General features: G+C 52.9%; 1 protein-coding gene across 3 annotated transcripts; it reads right to left on the bottom strand.

The window, feature by feature from the left end:
* Nucleotides 1–4060: 4060 nt before the first annotated feature.
* SHKBP1 (SH3KBP1 binding protein 1) lies at nt 4061–16436 on the bottom strand. Of its 3 annotated transcripts, none has more exons than XM_065926127.1 (18): nt 16308–16436; nt 16020–16073; nt 15858–15903; nt 15678–15751; nt 15073–15131; nt 14764–14844; nt 13635–13796; nt 13465–13555; nt 13178–13368; nt 12207–12322; nt 11104–11191; nt 10872–10988; nt 8354–8524; nt 7044–7199; nt 6529–6625; nt 5297–5475; nt 4561–4675; nt 4061–4458 (listed from the first exon to the last, which is right to left on the bottom strand). In XM_065926127.1, the coding sequence occupies exons 1-18, from the start codon at nt 16391–16393 to the stop codon at nt 4227–4229; spliced, it is 2115 nt and encodes a 704-aa protein (XP_065782199.1). In that variant the 5' UTR covers nt 16394–16436; the 3' UTR covers nt 4061–4226. The 3 variants fall into 3 exon arrangements, with proteins under 3 accessions (XP_065782199.1, XP_065782200.1, XP_065782201.1); XM_065926128.1 differs by having other exon boundaries at nt 4561–4672; XM_065926129.1 differs by lacking the exon at nt 14764–14844.
* Between the last annotated feature and the right edge of the window lie 733 nt (nt 16437–17169).

Below are 17169 nucleotides of genomic sequence, written 5' to 3'. Positions count from 1 at the left end.
CTTGCTAAGTCGCTTCAGTCGTGTCCGACTCTGTGAGACTTTATGGGCTGTAGCCCGCCAGTCTCCTCTGTCCATGGGATTCTCCAGGCAACAATACTGAAGTGGGTTGCCATGCCCTCCTCCAAGGGATCTTCCCCACCCAGGGATAGAACCTGCGTCTCCTGCATTTCCTGGTTTGCAGGCAGATTCTTTACCGTTGAGACACCTGGGAAGCCGGGTTCCCTTAAACTAGACTCCCTCTGGAAGACCTTATCTCTCGGCTCACAGTCCTGGGAGAAATCCATCAGAATTTGCTCCCCGACGAGGGTAGATTCCGGAAGACCCCACGGGTGCCCACTTCTTACGCGAGAGACTCAGGATTCTGGGGGCTAATTCTAATGCTGCACTGAGCTCCAGGTCCCGCCCCCCGGACAGTACCCCGACTCTACATCCTCCCACAGGATTGGTCCTTTCTCAAGGCCCTGTATTTCAGGGGTTCCAGACTTGACAAACAATAGCTTGTTCCTAGGAAGGTTGTAGCTTCTGCCCCTAATTCTCTGCTCCCCTATTTGCACCCCTCTCCACTCCCCCCCAGAGGGTACCACACCTGCTTCCCTGATTGAATTTTTAAAAGCTGAGAGCACGCTCCCAGAATTGCAGACTTTTTCTCCTTAAAGGATTCTAGTCCCAGGCCTTCTCTGGTGGCTCAGTGGTAAAGAATTCGCCTGCCAAAGCAGGAGACATGGATTTTATCCCCGATCCAGGAAAATCCCACATGCCTCGGAGCAACGAAGCCTGTGCACAACTATTGAGCCTGTGCTCTAGAGTTTGGGAGCTGCAGCTATTGAGTTCACATCCTGCAACTACTGAAGTTCGCATGCTATAGACCCTGTGCCTCACTAGAGAAAAGCCCATGCAGCAATGGAGACCCAGCACAGTCAAAACTAAATATAATTGAAAGGAAAAAAAAAAAAAAAAGAATTCCAGTCCCCTCCCTTTCTAGGGACCTCTACCACTGGGAGCACCAAGTCACAAGGGGCCTTAGTCCCCACCTGCTCCCACTTTAGTGGGTTTAGGGCTCCAAGCCTTGCTCACAACCCTGCAACACAGAGGGTGTCAAGTCCAGCCCAGTCCTTTCATTATAAATTCAAGGCTCCACTTTTCTTGGAATTAAAAACCCCGTCTCTCTTCTTCCAAAGGCATCAGCGCTTTAGAGCCTGAACCCCAGTTCCCCATCCCTTCTCCTTTGAGTTTCAGATCAAATCCTTTCCCACAAGAATTAGGCTGAGGCTCCACACTTAGGGTGCCAAACCCTACCCTCTTCTTGTTCCCCCTCCAGGGGTTCCAAACCCTAAGGTTTCCAGTTCTGTAAGCTTTGCCCCACCCTGAGTAGATCCCAGGCTCCACCCACACAGGGTACCAGGCCTGAGCAAAGGGCTGACCTCAGACTAAGAACAGCAATCAATTCAGCTTTGACCTCATCCCCAACTCCTTCTTCCAAGGGGTGTGCGAGGGGGACAGAGGGTCTCTTCACCCTCCCTCCTTACCTTGAGGCATACGGGCTGACTCACACAGCCACACGCACACAATCACCGCCACCCACAGTCTCCACCCAACACTGCCACCCAGAAGTCTGGACGCACACACACTGTCCAGGACACACAGCCTCTTGTAGCAGTAATGATGGCACTCAGGCCCCACTCAGGGACATCCGTGGGCTGCCCCTGCTCAATGATGGAGTGCCCGGCTCTGCCCACTGAATGTGCTGTGTCCCTGTCTTCGTGTGGCTCCCACGATCCCTGCTAACATGGCCCTGCAGGACGATGTGGCCCTGCTCCCGTTGCCCCCCTCCCCATCTCCTACCCTGTAGCTGGAGCATTTGCTGGGGGCGCTGCCGAAATTTCTCCCTTCTGCTTGGGATTCAGGGCATCTTCAATGCTCGTTGCTAGGCAACAGCCTCTGGCTCACCACTGCAACTTCCGGGGATGGCTTTGGCTTCCCCTCCCCCCAGAATTTGGAGTTCCCAGCTCCCAGTCCCTCCCTATCACTGCTACTATCCCCCAGGGTTGTTTCTATGTCGCTCCTGGATCCTGATCTGATCTCAATCCTTCAGAATCTCTCAGAGTTCTAGAGTCCTGGCATTCCAGAAGCTTCCTCCATTGTATGTGCTCACACACAGGGTTTTACCTTGGTATTAAAAACAAAAACAAACAAATCTCTTTTGTATTCTAGATTTTCTGACATTCTCACCTTCAATTCTAGGATCACTAGTATCCCAAAGCAGTGTTCTGGGTTCCCTGGCATGGAAAAAACTATCTCAATATTCCAGCTCTAAGAGCATCACAAAATACCCGCATATTCTAGAGCACAGACATTCCAGAACACTCATGTTTTAGACTCACTCCCCTTTTAGGGCTCCTCTTCATGTTCTAGATTCTCTGGAAATCCAGAGCCCATTGACGTTATGGATTTCTTAGAATGCAAACCAATCCTCTAGTGATCTAGAAGGGTTGACATTCCAGAATACCCCTATGCTCTAGATTTCCTAGTAATCCAGATTTTTTTCTGTGTCCTATAATTCTCAGCGTTCTAGAATCTCTGGCTTGTAAGACATTCCTACTGGGATAGGCATTCTAGAACACACTTCTGTTCTAGAATCATCAAATTTCCTGGTCTTTTTTCAGAAACTTCTGCAGTCTGGATTCTTTGATAGGCAGGGGAAAAGCCTAACATTATTCATCCACTAACACTATAGAATCTTCTTATGTTCTAGATCCTCTAACATTCTGCCAAGTTACATAAGTTCTGGCATCCCAGAAACTCTGGAATTCTAGAACTAGCACACTCTAAAATCCCTTGTTCTTAGTTGACCCACTTTCTCTTTTTTTCATTGACCCAAGGAAAAGATGCAGAAAACTTTCCTGAGGAGCTGCCAGAGGAATAGGTATTATCTGGAGGAAAACCTCAAGGATGTCAGGCTGGGGCGAGCTGATGCCATCACACCCTCTCTGTTATGAGCAAGACAGGGGTGAAAAACTGGGCAGCCGGGGATATGGATGGGCAAGGTGTTTGCAGCGGTGAGGTTTGGGGCACAAATGTCACCTAGTTGACAGTTTGTGTTTCTGCCAGCCTGTACCTATTCATCCCCGTTTGTGGTAATAGTATCCTGATTCACCTTTAAGGAACTCTTCCTTCACTCTGTCAGCATGGGGCTGACCTCACTGCCTGGCTTGTGAGGATACATGATCCCTGGAAGGACATAATGATTGCTTCAAGAATGGCCAGCTGATTCAGTTTAAACCAATAAGAATCAATCCTGTGATTTTGCTGCTACAAGGAGACACGACAGTCATCATGTACGGATATGAGAGCTGGATCATAATGAAGGTTGAGTGCTGCAGAATTGAGGCTTTTGAACTGTGGTGCCGGAGAAGACTCTTGATAGTCCCTTAAACAGCAAGGAGATCAAACCAGTCAATCTTAAAGGAAATCAACCCTGAATACTCATTGGAAGGACTGATGCTGAAGCTGAAACTCCAATACTTTGGCCACTTGATGTGAACAGCTGACTCATTGGAAAAGACCCTGACGCTGGGAAAGATTGAAGACAGAAGGAGAAGAGGGTGACAGAGGATGAGATGGTTGGATAGCATCATCGATTCAATGGACATGAGTTTGGGCAAATTCTGGGAGATGGTGAGGGATAGGGAAGCCTGGCGTGCTGCAGTCCATGGGGTCATGAAGAGCTGGACACGACTTGGAGACACAACAACAACAGAGACAAAAAGTTGCTAAGGAGCTATGTGGAGTCATCTTGGCACAGAGCGGGGAAAACCTGACTGAGAATGATCTCAGAGGAGACCAAAGTCAAAGGATGGAAAGACATTCCGGATGAGTATTTGAGCCCTGGATCCAGCCATGCCTGAAGCCAGAGTGTAAACCAATTCCCCCTCTTCACTTAAAGTGAGAGAGACAGATATCCCTGAATCTACAGCCAAGGACCTGATGGGGTACTGCTTCTCTCTTGCCCTTTCCCTAGGGGTCCCCAAACCCTCTAAGAATGTAACCAAAGCAATGGCAGTGAGAACTTTATTAAGGAAGGGTGACTTTGGCTCCAGACAAGGGAGATGGTGGAGATCTTGTAACAGAGGAGGCCCTGGCCCTCAACCCAGGGCTCTGACAGGAAGTGAGGGAGGCACCCGAGTCCCCCAGGACCTGGATATCCCAAGGCACCATGGCAGCTGTGTTCAGAAGGAAGTTTCATTCAGCTTCATCTTGGGGGGCGCGAGGGGAGTTCCCAGACCCGAGGAGGGCCGCGGGGCTGGTGTTGGTGGCCGCCGGGGCTCCGGTCCGCTCCGCACCAGTTCCTGGCAGCGTTCCACGAAGCTGCCTCCCCCGCGGCGCTGGGCCTCAGCCTGTGGGGGGCTTGGGCTCCCCCGACGGCTGGACAGGGAGGTGTTGCTGAAGGCCGAGTGGAGACTGAGGGGGTGATGAGGGTCAATGAAGGGCATCAGGGTGGAGCTGGCTCCCCCTCCCCTAAGGCCACCATGTTCTGCCCTCTCCCCCATTGGTCATGCTTACCTGGTGAGAGAGGTCCGGGGTGAAGGGCTGGGGAGAGAGCCCCTGGAGGAAGCCAGTGGGGCTAGGTCACACTGTTCCAGCTGTTCCATCAGCTCTTCCTCTGTCAGGCCCCCTGCTGGGGGGCAAGGAAGCAGGGTCAGGGGCAAGACAGGGGTCACAGGCCAAGGGACAAAGGTCATGTGCAAAGACTGAGGTCGGGATAGGAAAAAAAGTCAAGGAACAAGGGTCAAAAGGTCAAGGAACAAGGGTCAGAAGCTAAGACAGGTTAGAAAGCAAGGGCAAGGGGACTTCCTGGTGGCTCAGTGATAAAGAATCCGTCTGCCAACGCAGGAGACACAGGTTCGATCCCTGACCCGGCAAGATCCCACATGCCACGGAACAACTAAGCCCCTGCACCACAACTATTCAGCCTGAGCTCTAGAGCCCAAGAGGCTCAATGGCTGAAACCAGTACACCCTAGAGCCTGTGCTCTGCAACAGAGAGAAGCCACTGCAATGAGAAGCCAGAGCACCGCAACTGGAGAGCAGCCCCTGCTCATAGAAACTAGAGAAATCCTGCTCGAAGCACCGAAGACCCAGCACAGCCAAAACTAACCAACTAAATAAAAGTATATTTTAAAAGCAAGGGTAAGGAGAGGTTGAGGGTAAGGGGTCACAGGGCCAGGGCTTGGGGAGGGCAGTCATGGCGAAGGAGGTTGTGGAGAGGGGTTCAGGGTGAACCTATGCGGTGGGAGTACCAGGGGCCTGGCCGAGGCCGTCCATGGCGGTGGTCAGGTCCCACATGGCCAGGCTGCCGTTGGCCTGGCCGGTGAGCAGGTAGCGCCGGGGCCGGGAGCCAAGCCTCCGGGAGCCCTCACACTCCAGCACTGTGAAGGCGGTGGTGGGTGAGCCATCCACGGACCTCACGGAACACACCCTGAGAGGGGAGGGCGCAGCGGTTACCTCGGTCACACCAGAGCCTGGCCTGCTCCCTCCTCTCATCCTTGTTCCCTCCCCAGGCCTCAGGTCCCACCACTGTGACTTCCCCTCCTGCCTCTCCGATGAGCACCCAAGCTTCTCCATCGCTCCCAGGTCTTGGGTTCCAGCCCTGCGGGTCCAGTGGCCTCGTGGATGTCCCCAGCCCCACACACTCATCATGGGGCCTAAATGGGATTCTCCCCCAGACCTGCTGCCCTCCCTGTTCCTGATCCAGGAGAACGGTGCTCCCTCACTTGCCAGCATTACCTACGGTCGGCCCACTCAGCCTCCTGCCTCTCTCCTTTGGCTCTGCCTCCCCTCCCTATCTGGCCCTGGTCAAGCCCTGCCCTCTCCAGCCAGCCGTCTGTCCGAGCCTCCTCCCTGGGCTCTTGGCCTCCTCTCTTCCAACCTCCAGTTCATCCCCCCCGAGCGCACCCTTGGCTCCCAGACCACGCAGGACAGTCTTGTCTCTTCCCTACGATTAGCAAGGCTCCGCCCCACTGCAGCCTCAATGCTTACCTCCAGTTCTGTGCTCCAGGCCCCCAGAGACTACGAGCACATCTCTGGTTACCCTCTTTGGCCATTCCAGCCTTGGCACACGCTGCCTATTCAGCCAGGAACACCTGTCCCCTCCCTCCTTTCTTCTCTTTGCTCCTATTTATCCTCAAGGTCTTTGTTCAGAGGCCCCTCTTCAAGAGACCCCCGTTCCCAGGCTGACGCAAGCACCGCCTCTGGGATCCCATGGTTTCCCACCCTTCCCCCATCCCAGCCCTCACCACCCCCGGGCCCCATCCAGGCCACAACTACACAGGTACCTGGGGTTGTTCCAGCTTCACTCCCATTCACACCTGTCACACCTTTGATACCCCCCGGTTCCACACCTAGGGCCAGGCTTGCGCTCCTTCCCAGCCTCAGCTCCTGCTGTGCCCCCTTGGCTGAGATGCCCTTCTGACCTCTGTGCATCCCGCCTGTGGCTCTGACCACCCTCCCTGTTTGACGGGATGGTCCTCACCGCTGACCAGTGGATGAAAGACGCACGAACAGCTGGCTGGCACTTGGCACCACCTTCTGAATGAACACTTGCTGGTCATCTCGCTCGCCGTAGGGTCCTGGGCCAGGTAGACGGGGGCTGTCAGGGCCAGTTGGGGTCTCTGGGACCTCCAGACCCTAAGACTCTGCCCCTTTCCCCACAGCTGAATCTCCCAACCCAGGACTAGGTCTCCATCCCCAGGATGCTGGAGCTGGGCCAGGTCAGAGAGGGTCGAGGGTCAGCAAGAGTCAGTGGAGTTCAGGCACATCAGGGGGAGCGTCCTGGGTTGGCAGGGATCAGTGGGGGTAACAGAATCCAACTGTGGGGTGGCTGGGAGTAAGTGGCGGTCAGGAGGGGTCAGGTGGTGGTCGGTGGAGGTCAACTCCATCAGTTGGGTGGGTCAAGAGAGGTGTCCAGGGGTGAGGAAAGGAATCAGTGGAGGCGGGTGGAGGTCCGGCAGGGTCTCTGGGGGTGGGGGGCCAGGGGCTAGGAGGTACCGATGTCATTGCCAGCACTGCAGCCGCCATGCCCGTCGGCCGACTCCAACGCCAGGATCTTGAAGGAAGCGAGCGGGGTGGAACCAGGCTGGGTGGAAATCATGCCACGGAAGCGAGTCACAGACCATGTCCGCACGTGGTTGCTATCGGCACAAACTGGAGAGCCAGAGGGCAGCAGCTGGTCAGGCCTGGCGGGGGAATGGCCACTGCCCGACCTTCGACCTTCCTGAGCCCCGAGATGACCTCCTTTCCTTTCCAAGGTGTCAGGATTCCAGCCCCTGTGAATTCTTCCCTTTCTTCATCCTCTCTTCCCCAGAATTCTAAAGAGTTACCAATCCTGTTGGCTCTGCCTCCAAGTCATTCCAGAGGCTGATCTTACTTTTCTCTGCCCACTGACCCCAACCCACCCCCATCCTGGTCATGTCTGCCTCATCTTCTGCCTGGACCATCACAACAGCCTCCTCCCTGGCCTTCCTGCCCCCCAGCCTGTCCCCATGTGCAGTCAGAGGGACCCTGTGAACACCTGCATTGGGTCACAGCCCTCCTCTGCTGGGACCCCTCCTGCGGGGCCATCTCACTCAGGCTTAAGGGCCAAGTCTTCTCCACGGGTTACAAGGTCCCCCTGACCTACCCCATCACCTCCATCCTCTTCCTCGCCCACTCTACTCTGGGCTTCCTTAGGTATGTCGATCGTTCTCCCATCTGAGAGCCTTTGCAGTGCCTGTTCCCTCTGCCAGGAATGCCTGTCCCCACTGATCTGCGCTGCTCATTTCTGTTCAAAGCGCCTTCATCAGGAAGGCATTCCCGAACCATGCCCTCTCATGACCCTGGTGCTCTCTAGTCTCTCACACAGCCTTGTTTTTATTCGTGGCCCCCATCACTGTCAGATAGCGATTTATATTTGTATTGATTTATCATCTGCTGCCCCAACTAGGGGGCTTCCCTGGTGGCTTACAGGGTAAAGCATCTGCCTGCAATGCGGGAGACCCAGGTTCGATCCCTGGGTCGGGAAGATCCCCTGGAGAAGGAAATGGCAACCCACTCCAGTACTCTTGCCTATCAGCTCCACAGGGTAGGGACTTGGCCTGTCTTGCTTATCACGGTATCCCGTGCCTGGCAATAGTGAAATTGATGAATTCTCCCCTCTCCTGGCAATTCACTCTCCCCTAGACTGCTCCCCTTCTCTGGAGGCTACTCCCCACACCATGTCCCTCCCGAGTGGAGACCCTCATCTGCCTGGCCTCATGCTCCCGGCGGAGCCATCCATCTTGCAGGGACAAAGATGCCCGGGGCAGCTGGGTGAGACTCACCCGAGATGAGGTGCTTCTCCGAGAGCATGATCTTGGTGACAGGGCTGCGGTGCACAGTGAAGGTCTGGAAGAGCTGAGGTCCCGAGCCCACCGTCTCGGGGTGCTGCACAATGACCCGCACGCCCCCTGAGCTGGTGCCGTAGGCGATCTCAATCCAGTTTCCACTGTCGCCTGGTGAGGAGCCGGGGAGGAAGAGAGGGACGGGGTCACAGACAGACAGAAACTGGGGCAGACAGAAAGAGTCAGCAAGGAACAGACACGGAGTCAGAAAGTAAAGAAGAGGGGAGAGAACAAGGTGGCAAGACATGGGAAATGGAGGAACAGGAAGGGAAGACAGAGGGAAGGAGCAGACAAAGAGAACCAGAGATGGAAATGAAGACAGAGACAGAGCTAAGAGGAGTCGGGAGAGAGAGAAAAACAGAGAAAGAGGTAGACAAACAGAAACAGGGAGGGTTATAGAGACAGAGACTGGCAGAGAGAAAGACGGAACTTGAGAAAAACAGAGAAACATGGCAAGGGACATACAAACAGACAGATAGCAGTGAGAATTCCCTGGCAATGCAGTGGTTAGGACTCAGCACTTTCACTACCGTGGCCATGTTTCCATCCTTGGTTAGGGAACTAGGATCCTATAAGCTGCACAGTGGGGAAAAAAGAAAAAAAAGACAGCAAGACAAGAAAATGCAACCCAGTGTGCCTGAGGGACTCCTCCCCCATTGCCAACTTTCCACAGGGGAAAAGGTATGTTGTAATGTCACAAACTTAATGGGCCATCTTAAGGAATGTGGGTAAAAGGTGGTTTTAATATTTTGTGCAAGAGTTAAAAGCCATGACTTCAGGTGATGCGCAGCAACATGGATGGACATTTAATTTAAGGCAGGATAAGTGAAGTGAAAATCGCTCAGTCATGACCCCATGGACTATACAGTCCACGGAATTCTCCAGGCCAGAATACTGGAGTGGGTAGCTTTTCCCTTCTCTAGGGGATCTTCCCAATCCAGGGATCAAACTCAGGTCTCCTGCATTGCAGGTGGATTGAGTCACAAGGGAAGCTAAGGCAGGATGGATCAAAGTAAAATATATAAACTGAGATATATACTCAATACTATTTATGCAAATTCAAAAACATGTCCATAATGTGCATCTTTTAAGTGCATATACAAATGAAAAGATAAATGTTAAACATGCATGACAGAATAGTGGCATGTGGTGAGGAGAAAAGGAGTAAGTCAATGAAATAAGAAAAGGCCCTTGGGAATTCCCTGGCAGTCCAGTGGCTGGGGTTCCACATGCTCACTGCCAAGGACCTGGGTTTGATCCCTAGTGGGGAATTAAGATCCCACAAATTGTGAGGCATGGTCAAAAGTAAATAAATAAAGTTTAAAAAGAAAGAAAGGGGATTTATGTGATGCAGGCTGTGAAGTTAAGTGTATTATTAGTTTACTGCCACTAGAAAAAATGTACTGTGACCTCTACCTCACACCGCACATAAAAGTTAATCTGAAATGGAACAGAGACCTATGTGTAAAAGCGAAATATACAAAGCTTCTAGAAGAAAATATAGGAAAAAAATCTTTGCAACTTGCGGGGAGGGAAAGACATCTTAAGCTCCAGAAAGCACTAACCATAAAATAAGATTAATCATTATGCAAAGTGAAAAAAGTCAGACACAAAAAGCCACATACTGTATGATTTCCTTTACATGAAACATCTAGAACAGGCAAATCCATAGAGACAGAAAGTGGGTTAGCGGGCAGTCAGGAGGGAGAACTGGGGTGTGACTGCTAATGAGCATGGGGCTTCTCTTTCAGTGCTAAAAACATCCTGGAATTACATAGTGGTTATGGCGGCACAACTTTGTGAATCTACTAAAAATTACTGAATTGTGGACTTTATGGGATGGAGGTTATATCTCAACAAAAACAAATAAGAAATTAATCTATTTCTCTGCATTTGCGATCAAGAAAACAAAACACAAAGACCGTTCCAAGTGAGAGAACTCAGCTTCACCCCGTGGAAGACACATATCCTCTTTTTGTTTGTTGTTATTTTGGACTTTTTTTTGAGGGGGGGAGTAGAGTTTGGCCACACCCTGAGGCTAATGGGATTTTAGTTCCCTGACCAGGAATCGAACCCAGATCCTCCGCACTGAGAGCATGGAGTCCTAACAACTGGACGGCTAGGGAATTCCCAAGTGACACATCCTCTGTTTTAGTAGCATGCAAGCATCATGCCCTAATCACAAAGATGGGAAAGAAACACAAAGAACTACAAGAGGTCAGCTTTGCCCTTGGTGGAGAAGCCTGCCATGGCTAGCACCTAGCACTGTGCTTACATATAAATGGTGCTCAGTAACTGTGGAATGACTGAATGAGCTGAATCTGTCTCCCTCTCAATAAATCTCACTGGCCCATGCTACGCAAGTGTCAAGTGGTGGGGAGACTGCGTGGACTGGGGACGGGGCTGGCGCCGGGGCTGGCTGCTTGTGGCAGAGGGGCGAGGCTGAGCCATAGCTTACTGGTCTTGGGGGTGAGGTAGACGCTCAGGGCTGTGACCCCGTCCTCCGCCGGGTCCCGGTAGAGCTCGCTGACCAGGAGGTCGTTGTCCTTCATGCGCAGGGGGAATTTCTGCACATCTGTGGGCGGTGGGGCACGGAAGATAAACAGGTCGGTTCAAGGCAGCCCAGCCTTTCCCCTCCTCTCCCACCTCTGAGGGGAGGCTCTCTAGCTGGGGTGCTGGCCGCTGCTCACCCACGTAGTAGATGGAGCCGTTGTTGCAGCCCAGGAGGAGGAAGGAGCCTGCAGCATCGTAACTGGTGATGGGTTGCACCTCCTGGACCTGGGGGCGGGGAGGGCTGTGGCCATGGTGGCCCTCCCTGCGGCGCCCCTCCTGGCAGGCCTTCGCCTCTCTGCTCCAGCACCACCCCCAGACAGGGTTTCTAGGTCCACTCTCCCCTAGCCTTGCCAGATCCAGGTCTGCATCCCTGACGTCTGTCTCTGAACGGCTCTTGCTGGGCACTATCTCTTAGCCTCTCGTTGACTTTGTACTTCTGACATCCCAACATTTCTTTTTGTTTTGGCCAGGCTGTGCATCTTGCAGGATCGTAGTTCCCCAACCAGGGATCGAACTTGGACCACAGCACTGAAAGCTCACAGTCCTAACCCCTGGACCGCCAGGGTATTCCCTGACATTTCTTTTTCTGTTTAGTTGTTTTTTCTTTTATTTATTACCCCTGGCATTTCCTTATTCATCTCCATCTCTCTGTGGTCCCTTCATCTACCACAATCATTCAGTCCTGGTGTCTCTCCATCCACCCTCTTTCTCGCTCTCTCTCTTGCCTCTGACTTCCTGTTTCTATTTATTTCTCTCCATTTCTTTCTCTCTCATTTCTTTGCTTGTCCATCTATCTCACCCAACTCACACTTTAGAAAACAACACTGTAGGTGTATATATATGTTGTACACACACACACACACACACACACACATTTTACACACTGTCAGAGCTTGGGGTGAGTGCAAAGAGAATGACAGACGCTTGCACATCTGTCCCTGGGTCTCAGCCTCCTACAGTATCTCCCCTTACCCGCTTGGCCACCCCAGTGCCTGGAGATCCCTCTCTTCCTTTCCAAACCCACCCATCCTTCATGTCAGCTCAGCAGCCCCTCTTCCAGGAAGGCCTCCCAGATCCTCAATAGGCCTTTACCATACTGCACCTCGCTGTGACACTGCATCTGGCCCACTGCTAGATTCTTTGGTTCTTTGGGTCAGGTGGGCCAGAAAGGAGCCCCTCCTTGGGTCTGACTGGCCTGGACCCCTGGGAAAGAGGCGGCCAGGCTGGCCAGCTCCCTGACCTGCCAGTGCTTGGTGACAGCATTCCACACGCCGATGCGCCCTGTGTGGCTTGTGGCGATGAGCTGGTTCCCAACGAAGAACAAGGCCTCCACAGGCACCCCCAGGTGGAAGACTCCTGCAGAGGGTGAGAAGGGCTCAGCCAGGACCCCCTCTCACGGCGGGAGAAGTGGGGTGGCAGTGAGAACTTGAGAACTTGAGAACTCCGAGGGCCAGAGGATTCAATTCAGTCATAGAGTCTTTACAGACTAGAGGATTCCAGCAGGAATTAGAGAGGATTACGATGGGCTGGATTCCTGCTGGGGTGTGGGACTCTAACAGAGTGTGGAATTCAGCTGAGATTTTCAACAAAGGCAAAAAACCCTATGGGTGGCAGAGGATTCTCACGAGGATTAAGATTGGTCAGGGAACAGATTAGTCTAAGGAGTCAGATTTCTAACAGGAACAGAGTCTAACAGTTTCGGGGATTCTACTAGCATGAAGAATTCGACCAAAGCAAAGAGATCGAACAGGACCGTGAATTCTGACAGAGGAGAGAACTGTATGTGGGTGGATTTTTCTACCAGACCAAGGAATGCTAATGGGATACAGAATTTCAAAGGGTTGGCACATTGTAACAACACAAAGTCTTACAGGTATGAGAATTGTGTAGGGTGGCTGTTTCAACAAGCCACAGGTTGGAGCAGGATTATCAAGGGTGAAAGGGTTCTAGAAAAAGCCTGGGGCCATACCTATCTCAGAAAGAAAGTGAAAGTGTTAGTTGCTCAGTTGTGCCCGACTCTTTGGGACCCCATGGACTGCAGCCCGCCAGGCTCCTCTGTTCGTGAAATTCTCCAGGCAAGAATACTGGAGTGGGTTGCCCTTCCCTTCTCTGGGGGATCTTCCCGACCCAAGGATCGAATCTGGGTCTCCTCCATCGCAGGCAGATTCTTTACCGCTGAGCCACTGGGGAAGCCCAGGCTCCCTCTCGTACCTATCTCAGAGCCGCCGCCTTCCGGCTGCAGGGCCCACAGCAGGATCTCGCTGCCCGTGGCCGCTGCCACCATCTTGTCATGCTCTCCCAAGGCCCCACCAAGCACCCGGGCTGTGAGTGCCAGGCGCTCAATGGGCCAGTCCAGGCGGGGACTGGAGAACACCAGCTGCCAGCCGGAGGCTTCCTTCAGCCTGGAGGATTGGGGGACATCATCAACCTTCACCCTGAGCATCCCCTACCCGCATCAACAGGGCTCAAGGCCTCCTCCTACCACCCTCCCTGAGCACCTATAGCAGACAAGAAACTGGGCATAGGCCACGGCAATCCAGTTGTGGTGTCCACACACCAGGCGCACCATCCCCGGCTCCTCAGGTAGCCCTTAGGGGGAAAGGCAGGGATCAGGGCAGGGTCACAGGGCCCACTGGCCACCCCGATCTCCCATGAGGCAGAAATGTACCCGACGGGGAGGGAGGGGATTTCTCATCCAGCATTCGGCCCAGCAGCCCTGCATTGCCCAGGTTGGGGGGCATCGTGTTGCTCCGTCGGACAGGGGCTGGGCGACCCCCTGCTTGCTGGGGCCCCACCAGGCTGTGCCGGTTCCGCCGCTTCACCGGGAACACTATGGCAGAAAGAAGGGGCAGAGCAACAATCACTGTAATAACTGTAAAAACTGTCACAGAGCAAACACTTAAAATGTGCCAGATATTGGTTTTCCCACACAGGTAGCATCATCTCCTAGAGAAAAGATTTTTGGTGGTGCAAGGACATGGCATTAAGTGATACTGAATCACATAGTGAGCTGTTCCCTCATCAGTTCCTTTGAGCCCATCACAAAGAATCAGTTTGGGGCTGCGATGATAATGATACCTCTTCAATATTTGCTAATCTTTCCTTTTAAGAAATGGAAGCCTGTTCCCTTGGCTGGCAACAGCATCTAACCAGAGTTTAATTACACTCTTATGTTTCACATCCACTTATTTATGACATAAAAGACAGTGATATAAAGCTTCTATTTAAAATAATAATAAAAAAATATAGGATCAAACTAGGTTAAGAGAACAGTAGGTCTTCATATTTGGCAAACTTCATGAAGGTGACAGGTACTGACTGAAGTTAGGAAAATAAGTCATAAATTGAGCTCCCCAACTCTGTTCCTCCTACCAATCAGCAAAGCATAGTAGACTACAGTTCCCAATAACCACTGGGGCATATTTTCCATGACCAGTGGGCTGGTTGCTCCATGGGGATTACAGTCAATAACTCTCCTTTAATATTTCTCCCCTCCATGCAAAGGACACCAGTTCTCCCTAAGACTCTCTACAAGGAAATCAAAACTGGACTACAACTTCCACTGGGCTCCAAGGCAAGCTTGAGCCTCAAGGGGACTAGATTGGCCCACTGCCTCGTTGGAAACACAGTTTCCTACTTCCTTTCCAAGCATTAGTCAAAGCATCTGATATAGAACTACAATTCCCATAGTGTCTCAGGGATCACAGCTGAGGCTTGCAAGGGCTGCAGCCTTATGGGAAATGTAGTCTTTAATCCCCCACCTCCATTCCCACCCTATATTCCTTAGTAGTTCCCACCTGGTGGAGGCAGGTAACCATTAAAGAGGACGTTTCCACAAGAAGATCGATCCAACTCTTCAAGAAGCTGTAGACGACGAACTGAGGCAGAAGGACTCACAGGCTGGGACTTGGAGAAGGCTGAGGCAGAACCTTTCCCCCTCCCCCATCTCTTTCTCCACAGAATACCGCCCATCCCCTGAGACCAAGGACCACCAAATCCAGTGCTCTCAGCTCTAACCCCACCTTCTCTCAGAAGTGAGGAGAAAGAGGGAGCATCGTTAGAGGGCTGGCTTTCTATGAGGATGCTAAGCGGTTTGGGCCACTTACCCAGAGGAGTCAGCCCATAGAACTGGGCTTCGTGGAGGAGACTGGAACCGTGGACACCCCTGGGTAGTAGAATTGACTAGGTGTCAGGATCTGGGGAGTGGGAGTGGGCAGAGAATTCTGGGGACCAAGTTTTTGAAACTGCAGAGAGAATCTCAAGAGGTAGCAAATGTTGATAGTATCAAGATTCTAAAGAAGTAATGATCTGGGTGAAAGTGTGTGTGTGTGTGTGTGTGTGTGTGTGTTGGGGAGGGATATTCTAAAGGACTTAAGTGAACATGATCTGGGTGGTGAAAGTGTGTGTGTGTGTGTGTGTGTGTGTGTGTGTGTGTGTGTTGGGGAGGGATATTCTAAAGGACTTAAGTGAACATGATCTGGGTGGTGAAAGTGTGTGTGTGTGTGTGTGTGTGTGTGTGTGTGTGTTGGGGAGGGATATTCTAAAGGACTTAAGTGAACATGATCTGGGTGGTGAAAGTGTGTGTGTGTGTGTGTGTGTGTGTGTGTTGGGGAGGGATATTCTAAAGGACTTAAGTGAACATTCCGAGAGGAAGAAGAGACTTCTCAAGGGGTAAAGAAGTGAGGGACTCCCCATTATCTTCCATGCCCACCTAGGGTCCAACTCTTTGGTGCGCAGGAAGTTGAGGATGGGAGCGAAGACGGTGGGGTCCCTGTCGATGAAGATCTGCGGGGAAGGGAGGCATAGAATTGATGGGGCAAAGAGCGGGGCTGAGTGGGGCTCCTGTCCCTCCTCCTACTAGCCGCCCCGTTTCAGCTCTCGCTCTACTCACGGCTCCGGTCTCATCTTTCAGTGTCGAGATGCGTCCGCTCAGAAGACTGCAGGGAGGGGACGCAGAGCAGGTGTCACGGGCCGGAGTGTGTGTAACGGGGAGATGAGGTCTCCCCATACCCAACCCTCCCGTCCCCCACGCTAAACTCGCTTCCTCAATCACCTGGAGAAGAAGGAGTCTGGGATCCAGGTGAGAGTCTGGCGAGAGGTACTGAATCTGTGCGGGAACGGTGAGCGGACGCAAGATGACGGAGGGAAGATGAAGAATGCGGCCCCCAATCTCAGGACCCGGTAAGTTTCCCTCCCTCCCCCAGCATCCAGCCAGGCTCCCGCGCCTCCAGCAGGGGGCGGAGCAATCCTTGATGGACAGAATACCCCCCTGGGAGAGGCGGGTACTCCCAGCCCGGTCCCCGGTCCCGAGAGTAGTGACTCAAGAAACTCTTACACTCACCTCTTGCCTCCCACATTCAAATGAATCACCTCTCCAGGAGGCCCTCGACCTGGGATCCCGTCGACTGCAGGGGCCGCGGCCGCCATGGCCCCCGGGCTAGCCGGCCGGCCTGCACCCGCTTCCGGGTGTGCATCCCGCCCCCGCCCCCACCGCGTGCTCATTGGGCTGCGAACTCCCAGAGCAGCTAGCGATTGGGCAAAACGCTCGCCCATCGCGGTTCATTTCTCCGCCTCCTTAAAGGGTCCCGCCTTTCCTGTCCTGGACGGGGCGGACCGAGCGGCTCCTTTGGGGAAGTTTAGTTACCACGGATAGCAGACCGTTCCTCCATTCCTCCGGGGTTCCCAATTTAGGAGTGGCATCTAGGTGCTTAATCGGGAACACGAGTTTAGACCTCGAAACTAGTCCACACCAAGAGGGACATCTAAATGTCCGCTGTAAGACAGTTTCTTCCTGTCGTTCCACCCAATCCTCCTGGGTGCAGCCCATGAAACGGGAACAAACTCGCATAGACCGTCAAAGCCAAAAGATTTATTATAGGTACATAGAGTGTGCGCCTGCCACACCTCTCCTCACCCCTGGACCAGCGGCTTCTCCAAGTGGCCATGGGGGCTGCCCACAACCCAGTTCCCCCACTCCCCAGGGAGGTGCTCTAGCCAGAAGCATGCGGGGGGGGGGGGGGGGGAGGGCTTCCCCTCGCCCCTCCCCTCACCATGTCGTATTTACAACTGGAGGGGGGAGGAGAGAGGAAGACAGTTTTGAGCTTTGACGCCCCTCCCATTAAAAGCCTTCGCGGATGCGGGGCGGGGGAGGAGGAGGTCGACGTTTTGCAAAAATAAACTAAGGAATTACCGCATGGCTCTGA

Source organism: Muntiacus reevesi, chromosome 2, assembly GCF_963930625.1.
Source record: "Muntiacus reevesi chromosome 2, mMunRee1.1, whole genome shotgun sequence".
Lineage (NCBI taxonomy): Eukaryota > Metazoa > Chordata > Mammalia > Artiodactyla > Cervidae > Muntiacus > Muntiacus reevesi.
Note: the sequence above shows the minus strand (reverse complement) of the source record. Positions and strands in the feature narration are given on the sequence as shown.

Bases quoted from the DNA above. Each gene is read 5' to 3' on its own strand.
- SHKBP1 (XM_065926127.1), bottom strand. From the start codon at position 16,393: ATGGCGGCCGCGGCCCCTGCAGTCGACGGGATCCCAGGTCGAGGGCCT. The intron at 15,132-15,677 runs GTGGGCATGGAA...TCTACTACCCAG, and splicing joins ACCAAAGAGTTGGACCCTAG to GGGTGTCCACGGTTCCAGTC. The intron at 4,676-5,296 runs GTACTCCCACCG...CTTGCCCCCCAG, and splicing joins CGGCCTCGGCCAGGCCCCTG to CAGGGGGCCTGACAGAGGAA.